The 10,227-nt window shown below is 40.5% G+C and overlaps 1 protein-coding gene across 1 annotated transcript; it reads left to right on the forward strand.

The window, feature by feature from the left end:
* Window positions 1-7,780: 7,780 nt before the first annotated feature.
* On the forward strand, window positions 7,781-8,836 carry LOC308639001 (melanoma-associated antigen B16-like; the record flags this gene model as incomplete). The annotated part of the gene is made up of 1 exon (XM_081276917.1): window positions 7,781-8,836. One exon carries the CDS (start codon window positions 7,781-7,783, stop codon window positions 8,834-8,836), a length of 1,056 nt encoding a protein of 351 aa, XP_081133043.1.
* Window positions 8,837-10,227: the final 1,391 nt, after the last annotated feature.

Consider the following 10,227-nt stretch of genomic DNA (forward strand, 5'->3'; position numbering starts at 1 on the left):
TCAAAGCCCTACAAAATGAAGAACAAATGAACACTAAAAGCAGAAGAAGAAAGGAAATAATTAAAATTAGAGCTGAAATTAATGAAATTGAAACAAAAAATTCAAAAAATTAACAAAACAAAAGTTGATTCTTTGAAAAATAGAATTGATAAACCCTTAGTGAAGGTAATGAAGAAAAAGAGAAAACTCAAATTACTAAAGTTCATGTTGAAAAAGGAAATATCAGGACAAACACTACTGAAATATAGAAGACAATCAGAAACTATTTTGAAAATTCATACTCCAATAAAATAGAAAATTTTGAAGACATTGACAAATTTCTAGAGATATACGACCTGTCCAAACTGAATCAGGAGGACATACACAACAGATCAATTTCAAGCAATTAAGTAGCCTACCAATCAGCCAGGCACAGTGACACATGCCTGTAATCCCAGCACGTGGGAAGGCTGAGGCAGGAGGTTTTGAGTTCAAAGTCAGCCTCAGCAAAAGTGAGGTGCTAAGCAACTCAGTGACACCCTGTCTCTAAATAAAATACAAAGTAGGGCTGGCAATGTGGCTCAGTGGCCAAGTGCCCTTAAGTTCAATCTCCCGTATCCAAAAAATAAAAATATAAAGCCTACCAATCAAGAAAAGCCCAACACTAGACTGATTCTCAGTCGAGTTCTACAACACCAATCCTCCTCAAATTAGTCCAAGAAATAGAAAATAGTGGAACCCTTCCAAACTCATTCTATGAAGCTAGCATCACCCTGATCTGAAAACCAGACAAGAGACATCAATGAAAAAAATATCAAACCAATACCTCCAATGAACATATATGAAAAGTTTTCAATAAAATGCTGGCAAATCACATTTAAATACATTAGAAAGTCACTGCACCATGGTCAAGTGGGGTTCATCCCAGGGATGCAAGGTTGGTTCAACATATAGAAATAAATAATTTAATTCAACACATCAATAAATTTAAAGACAAGAATCACATGATTATCTCAATAGATGCAGAAAAAGCATTAGATAAAATAGAGCTCCATTCATATTCAAAACACTACAAAAACTAGGGATAGTAGGAAGATACCTCAATATTGTAAAAGCTCTATATCCTAAACCCAAGGCCAACATCATTTGAAATGGAGAAAAATTGAAAGCATTTCCTCTTAAAACTGGAAAAAGACAAGGATACCCTCTTTCCCCACTTCTATTCCTTGAAATTCTAGCTAGAGCAATTAGACAAAAGAAACAAAGTAAAGGGATACAAATAGGAAAAAAAAAGAGTTCAAAATGTCTCTATTTGCTCATGACATGATTCTATATTTAGAAGACCCAAAAAGCCAACAGAAAAATTCTAGAACTTATAAATAATTCAGAAAAGTACCAGGATATAAAAATAACACCCATAAATCAATTGTGGTTCTATACAACAATAATGAATCAACTGAAAGAGAAATTTGGAAAACTATAACATTCAAAAAAGTCTCAAAAAATAAAATATTTGGGAATCAACCTAACAAAAAGAGGTGAAAGAACTCTACTCAATGAAAACTATAGAACACTAAAGAAAGAAAATGAAGCAGACCTAAGAAGATGGAAAGATCTCCCATGTTTTTAGATAGGCAAAATTAGTATTATCAAAATGGTAATACAACTACAGTGCTATACATATTTAATGCAATTCTTGTAAGACCTATACAATGAAAACTACAGAACCCTAAAGAAAGAAATAGAAGAGGATCTTAGAAGATGGAAAAATATACCTTGTTCATGGATAGGCAGAACTAACATCATCAAAATGGCGATATTACCAAAAGTTCTCTATAGGTTCAATGCAATGCCAATCAAAATCCCAATGGCATTTCTTGTAGAAATAGATAAAGCAATCATGAAATTCATATGGAAAAATAAAAGACCCAGAATAGCAAAAACAATTCTAAGCAGGAAGTGTGAATCAGGTGGTATAGCGATACCAGATTTCAAACTATATTACAGAGCAATAGTAATAAAAACAGCATGGTACTGGTACCAGAACAGGCGGGTGGACCAATGGTACAGAATAGAGGACACAGAGACTAATCCACAAAGCTACAACTATCTTATATTTGATAAAGGAGCTAAAAACATGCAATGGAGAAAGGATAGCATCTTCAACAAATGGTGTTGGGAAAACTGGAAATCCATATGCAACAAAATGAAACTGAATCCCCTACTCTTGCCATGCACAAAAGTCAACTCAAAGTGGATAAAGGAGCTTGATATCAAATCAGAGACTCTGCGTCTGATAGAAGAAAAAGTTGGCTCCGATCTACAGATTGTGGGGACGGGCTCAAAATTCCTTAACAGGACACCCATAGCACAAGAGTTAATAACAAGAATCAACAAATGGGACTTTCTTAAACTGAAAAGTTTTTTCTCAGCAAGAGAAACAATAAGAGAGGTAAATAGGGAGCCCACATCATGGGAACAAATTTTTACTCCTCACACTTCAGATAGAGCCCTAATATCCAGAGTATACAAAGAACTCAAAAAATTAGACAGTAAGAAAACAAACAACCCAATCAACAAATGGGCCAAGGACATGAACAAACACTTCACAGAGGAGGACATACAATCAATCAACAAGTACATGAAAAAATGCTCACCATCTCTAGCAGTCAAGGAAATGCAAATCAAAACCACCCTAAGATACCACCTCACCCCAGTAAGATTGGCAGCCATGACGAAGTCAAACAACAACGAGTGCTGGCGAGGATGTGGGGAAAAGGGTACTCTTGTACACTGCTGGTGGGACTGCAAACGGGTGCGGCCAATTTGGAAAGCAGTATGGAGATTCCTGGGAAAGCTGGGAATGGAACCACCATTTGACCCAGCTATTGCCCTTCTCGGACTATTTCCTGAAAACCTTAAAAGAGCACACTACAGGGATACTGCCACATCGATGTTCATAGCAGCACAATTCACAATTGCTAGACTGTGGAATCAACCCAGATGCTCTTCAATAGATGAATGGATAAAAAAATGTGGCATTTATACACCATGGAGTATTACGCAGCACTAAAAAATGACAAAATCACGGAATTTGCAAGGAAATGGATGGCACTAGAGCAGATTATGCTTAGTGAAGCTAGCCAATCCCTAAAAAACAAATACCAAATGTCTTCTTTGATATAATGAGAGCAACTAAGAACAGAACAGGGAGGAAGAGCAGGAAGAAAAGTTTAACATTAAACAGAGACATGAGGCGGGAGGGAAAGGGAGAAAAAAAGGGAAATCACATGGAAATGGAGGGAGACCCTCATTGTTATACAAAATTATATATAAGAGGTTATGAGGGGACTGGGATAACAAACATGAAGGGAAATGAATTATAGTATATGGGGTAGAGAGAGAAGATGGGAGGGGAGGGGAGGGGGGATAGTAGAGGATAGGAAAGGTAGCAGAATACAACAGTCACTAATATGGCAGTATGTAAAAATGTGATGTGTAACCGATGTGATTCTGCAATCTGTATTTGGGGTAAAAATTGGGAGTTCATAACCCACTTGATTCTAATGTATGAAATATGATTTGTCAAGAGCTTTGTAATGTTGTGAACATCCAATAAATAAATAAAAAAGATAAAATAAAACCACTATAACCATTTAAAAAAATAAAAATAAATAAATTCCAATGACATTCTTCATAGAAATAAAAAAAGCAGTCATGAAATTCATTTGGAAAAATAAGAGGACCAGAATAGCCAAAAAAAATCCTAAGCCAGAAAATTGAAGCAGGAGGCATCATAATACCAGAACTTAAATTATACAACAGAGCCATAGTAACAGAAACAGCATGATACTGGCACAAAAATCAACATGATGCCCAGTGATACAGAATAGAAGGCACAGAGAAAAATACACCTAAATACAGTTATCTCATACAAGACAAAGGCGCCAAAAAACATATATTGGAGAAAAAAATAGCCTCTTTAACAAATGTTGCTGGGAAAACTGGAATTCCTCATGTAATTAAGCCCCTATCTCTCACCCTGCACAAACAACTCAAAGTGGATCAAAGATTTGGGTGCTAGAACAAAGACCCTGTGCCTAATATAAGAAAAAATAGGCTCAAATCTCCACCATGTCAGCTTAGGAACTGACCCTCAACACGACTCCTAAAGTGCAAGAAATAAAATCAAGAATCAATAAATGGGATTGTATCAAACTAAAAAGATTCTTCACAGCAAGGGAAACAATCAATAATCTGAAGAGAAAACCTACAGTGTGGGAGAATATCTTCGCCACCCATATTTCAGATAGGGCATTAATCTCCAGGATATATAAATAAATCAAAAAAACTTAACACCAAAATAACAAACAACCCAATCAATAAATGGGCAAAGGAACTTAAAGACACTTCACAGAAGAAAAAATATGAATGGTCAAAATATATATGAAAAAATGTTCAACATCTCTACTAACTAGAGAAATGCAAATTAAAACTACACTGAGATTTCCTTTCACTCCAGTCAGAATGGCAATTATCAAGAATACAAGTAATATGTCCAGTCCTTTTTATTTTGAGAGAGGGTCTGGCTAACTTGCTCACAGTCTCGCTAAGTTGTAGAAGCTGGCTTTCAATTTACTAGCCTCCTGCCTCAGCCTCCCCAGCCACTGGCATTGAGAGCATGTGCCACCATGCCCAGCCAGAGCTTTCCTCTTATGCAATATCTAGTGTTAAAATTTTACCCTGGGTTCAATCCCCAGCAGGAAGATCACAAGTTTGAGGCCAGCCTTGGCAACAGAGCAAGACAATGTGTCAAAAAATACACGAAGGACTGGAAAGGAGACTTCAGATAAAAAAAAAAAAAGAAAGGAAGGAAGGAAGGAAGGAAGGAAGGAAGGAAGGAAGGAGAAAAGAAAGAAAGGAAGGAAGAAGGAAGGAAAGAAGGAAAGAAGGAAAGAAGGAAAGAAGGAAAGAAAGAAAGAAAGGAAGGAAGGAAGGAAGGAAGGAAGGAAGGAAGGAAGGAAGGAGGGAGGGAGGGGAGGGGAGGGGAGGGGAGGGAAGGGAAGGGAAGGGAAGGAGGGAGGGAGGGGAAGGGAAGGAAGGAAGGAAGGAAGTAAGGAAGGAAGGAAGGAAGGAACAAAGGAAGGAAGAAAGAAAGGAAGGAAGAAGGAAAGAAAGAAAGAAAGAAAGAAAGAAGGAAAGAAAGAAAGGAAGGAAGGAAGGAAGGAAGGAAGGAAGGAAGGAAGGAAGGAAAGGAAAGGAAGGAAGGAAGGAAGGAAGGAAGGAAGGAAGGAAGGAAGGAAGAAAGAGCGAGCTAGAGATTTGGCTCAGAGGTAACAAAAACAAAAACAAAGCAAAACAAAAAACCCATGGGTTCAATCGCTAATACCATGAAAAAGAAAAATAAATTTACTTTCAAATTATAAGAGGAACATACTTATGATTTTCAGAGGTGCGATCTATTGTGATTATCTAACATAATATATAGAGATATTCACATTTACAACATATATTATCCTTCTTCATTTGTCATTTATCTAATTCAATTTATTATTCTTATGAACGTGCTATTGTGTTTGTTTGTTTGTTTTTTTCTGTGAAACTGCATCACTTGTCCTGGTCCCTCCCTTCCTGGTGCTAATATTTCCTGATGTCACATCAAGGCTGGGACAGATCCTCAATACAAGGTCTACAAGGGCTATAATAAATAAATTAGTCAAGATTCACAGGAGCTGGAGGTGGCATTTCTAGGAAGCCCAGAATCAAATTGAAGTCCCTATCAATGACGACTAAAAAATAACGGAGCTGAAAAAACAGTATCATAAAGCCTTGACAGTACCTCCTCTTAGCCTGTTGACACATGAAAGGCCACAGGGTTCTGAAGGATGAGGACCTTGGAATGAAGGGCATAGCTCACCTCAGCAGACACAGAACTCCCAGGACCTGGCAGAGTCAGCCACAGCAAGAAGCAACCACAAACCCTATGGAGGATGCCATGCGCATGCTCAGAGCCTCACCCCTGCTGTGGGCCATGGGAGACCCCAGGCATGAAGGGGTGATGTGTACAGAAAGCCGGATGTGACATCAGCTTGCTTCCTCTTCCCTGAGCCGCGTGCCGTGAGGAACTCCTCAGGTGGTGAGTCCTGTGGCAGGTGGCTTCCAGTCAGAAGAGGGAAACAGAGGTGGTCCCACGTGCTGCTGGGTGTGAAGGCAAGGCTAAATAATGGCCGCAGGGACCCCGTGGTACAAAACAGAGAGATGCTGAGGGATCGGAGTCCAGCTCCAGCATTGAGTGGGGGGAGGCCGTGGTCAGGGCAGTCAGTTGAACCTACGCCATGCTTCCTCCCGGGTGGTCTGAGGCGAAGGCCTAGTTTAGTAGGGGTATGTATCTCCAGGCATGCAATTACATGAGACCCCATGAGTGAGAACTGAGGGGATTGACCTGCGGCAGAACAGTGGTGGACCCACAATGCATCAGGCTTGGGAGGTGGGGGGAGTGGGGCGGTGGTGTGAGGGAAGGATATGGTAAGGGGGTGACAGGAAGCTGGAGGGGTGGATGGAAGTGGGGGCAGCAGCGGGGGAACAAAGTAGAAGCGGGGTCAAGTGACTTTGCCTCCAGAGTATGAGGAAGGTGGGGTATTAGTCTGATATAGGCAGTGTCACCTCAGCCGAAAAAGGGCTCTTGTGCCTCAAGGGAGTCCAGGTGAAGATACTGGGTATATTCGTATATATTACTTCCATCTCCAGTGTGACCTGTAGATGAGCCGTCACTGTGGGGGAGGGGACAGCATTGGGAAGTAATTAGTAGTGCAGTGGTTGGGGATGAGGTAGCCAAGACAAGGATATCTTGAGTGAAGAGTAGGACTCATGAAGAGCCCAGCCCTGTTCTTGTCAGTCACCGGATCCAAGAACAACATTTTTATTTATTTATTTTTTAATATTTAGTTTTTAGCTGTAGTGAGACCCACTATCTTTATCTTATTTATTTATTTGTATGTGGTACTGAGGATTGAACCCAGGGCCTCACACATGCTAGGCCAGTGCTCTACCATGAAGACACAATGCCAGCCCAAGAACAACACTTTTAGACAAAGGTGATATCTTACCTCCTCCTGGAGGAGAATTAGGGGCTTCGATGTGATGAGTAACATCTAGTAAAAATAGATGGTACCTGAGGACATGCTTGGATTCAAAGAAAGGCGTCTGAGAACTCAGGAGACCACCCACACCTGTCCACAGAATTTAGCCCCTGCTGTCAGCTATGGGAACATTCATTTGGGGGTTCTTGGGGACATACCTCCACTCCTCTTCAATTGACTTAAGAGGTATGACTTTGGTCTTAGAAGGGCAGGCTCAGACTATCAGAGAGGAGGTGGCACGAGCCTTATAGGATTTCAAATTTATGGATTTTACTGTCCTGTGTAACTAAAAGGTACCAATAAAATAAAATAAAAAATTATGGCCCTGTGGCCATTAATGGGTGGCACTATGTTCAAACAGAATGGGTTCTATAGAGCTTAACTGTAACTGTCTACCAGAACCCTGAGGATTCTCTAGCTTTCCCCCGAGGAGGAGTCCCACTTCCACCTTCAGGTTCTTGATGGACCCAGATACCATGACAGGCTTGTGGGTCTTCACAGCACCATTCATAGGAAAATCCACTCTCATTGCATTCCATCAGAGCCAGTTCAGTCCAGTTTATCAGCTGACACTGATACCTTTCTCTATCCCTTAGGCTTTGATTCTCCATTGCACACTCATCCTTCTGTACTTCTGCCTACTTCCAATCACAGGAATCGTCATGCCTGGGCATCAGAAGAGTCAAGAAGGCACCCATGGTGAAGACCTTCTGATCCTCAGTGAGATCCAGGGCCCAGAGGTTGCACAGGTGTCAGGGGCTGTGGAGGCGCCCTCTACCTCCTCCTCCCAGCTTCTGATGCCTGGCAACCTGAGTGAGGCTCCTGGTGCTCTAACACCCAGCACACCCAGCACTCCTGAGGATCTTCAGAATTCCTGCTCCTCTCCTGTTGCCGTTATGGCCCCCTCTTTGATCCAGTCCAGTGAAGGCTCTGGTAGCAAAGAAGAGGAGAGTGTTCCAAACACCTCAGCGATGGTGGAAGACCCCAAGCATGTGCCCGAAAGTGCTCTGGATGAGAAAGTGGCTTTCTTGGTGAATTTCCTGCTGCTCAAGTATCAAATGAAAGAGCCAGCCCGAAAGGCAGATATGTTGAAGTTCATCATGGAAGATGATGAGGTCCGCTTCTGTGAGATCCTCCTGCGGGCCTCTGAGCGCCTGGAGATGGTCTTTGGCCTTGATGTGAAGGAAATGGATCCCATCAACCAGTGCTATGGCCTCTCCATCAAGCTAGGCCTCACCTATGATGGGATGCTTAGTGATGAAGAGACTATACCCAAGACCGGGCTCCTGATACTCATGCTGGGTGTGATCTTCATGAAGGGTAACCGTGCCACTGAAGAGGAGATCTGGGATGTGCTGAAAATGACGGGGATCCATCGTGATCAGAAGCACTTCATCTTCGGGGATGCCAGGCAGCTCATCGCCCATGATTTTGTGAATGAAAAGTACCTGGAGTACCACCAGGTGGCCAACAGTGATCCAGTGCAGTATGAGTTCCAGTGGGGCCCAAGAGCCCATGCCGAAACCAGCAAGATGAAAGTCCTCGAGTTTTTGGCCAAGGTTCATGGAGCCGATCCCTGTGATTTCTCAGCTCAGTATGAGGAAGCTCTGCTAGAAGAAGAGGAGAGAGCACTGGCCAGAATTTCAATTGAGTCTGCCTCCAGTTCCTTGGCCACTGCCAGTTCCAGTGCCATGGGTGGCAGCTCCTCCAGCATTTAGTAAAGTCAGAAATAGCTCCTTCATGTAGTGTTCAAGGCCAGTGTTTAGTGCTGAAAGAGTGTATGGCTCCAGGGAAAACGTAGGCTTGAAAGGAAAAGACTATATCATCCCTGTGTTTCTATTTTGTGTGCATAAATTGATAATTCATTCTTTTATTTTTTGATGTTTTTATCATTCAAATGTTGTTTAATAATGCTTCACTTTGAAATCTCTTAAGTTGCAAATGACATTGGTCATACATTTAATGCAGTTTTACGTGGTTGAGTACTATGTCCTTTGACACCTTTTAAAACATACTTGGAAACCATACATTTATTTTGTGATCTGAAGTATAACATGGATAAGGTGCATTTCTCTAAAAATTTCTTTGGTAATTTGAAAGAACTCGGGTTTCATATAGTTTTTATCAATTGTAAGAAATAAATTTTAAGATTCAATGTTGGCTTATTTATTTCAGTCTCTTTTTGTGTAAACTGTAATGGCTTATACAAGTATTGCTTAGCCCTTTCTAGGGTATAATGGAAATAAATCTAAATAAAATTAGTACCATGCTCACTGGTTCATTTATTCCAAAACCTGAACTGAAAACCTGCTGTTTGGAAAGTACTGCAGTCATAATGGTGATGCTAAGATTAAAAGACTCAGGATGTCCCCATAGAATTTTAGTATAAGAACAATAATATCATAGAAATGATGACAGGATCTTGTATTCCTTAGAGGACAAGTAAAAATAAGACATGAGTAAGTTGTGAGCAGTTCACATGAGTTTTTCAGTTAAAGGTTTTCCTTGAATGAAGAAATGGAGGTTAGATCAAAGGTCTTGTGTCAGTAAGGGGAACAATTTGGACTCCTACATTTGAATTATATCCAACCGTTGAAGTCACCAGATACACGTAAATCAAATACCAAAGAGAAATATTTTATGAATTTTTACTTGCTGAGGAACACTTGTCTCTGAGTGTGGAAGGATATGGGGTCAACATAATCAAGGCAAGTATTGCTGTTCATAAAGTCCTAAGATACTCTGGGCATTTTTCCATGTGCTTCATATATTTATATACATTGCAATAATCCTAGAGTATAGGACTTACCAAACCAAATTCACCTACAAAGACATTCAGGCTCAGAGGGCTTGTGATTGTGCCCAATTTCATATATTTGGTACATGAACACTGGGCCTAGACCTCTGAATTATCTAGGGCTTACTGTTTCATACTTTCCACCTGGAGTCAAACCTCTATCTCTTAATTTATTTCTCTTCTCATTACACTTTAATGACTCTTCAACTATAGAAAGAAGCATATTTTAGCCAATTAACTTAAATCAGGCTTTAAGGAGGAAGTTTGAAATAAGATTCAAACACAATTCAAGGGGTGTCTGAAAACTTCATT

Source organism: Spermophilus citellus, assembly GCF_964194105.1.
Source record: "Spermophilus citellus genome assembly, chromosome: X".
Lineage (NCBI taxonomy): Eukaryota > Metazoa > Chordata > Mammalia > Rodentia > Sciuridae > Spermophilus > Spermophilus citellus.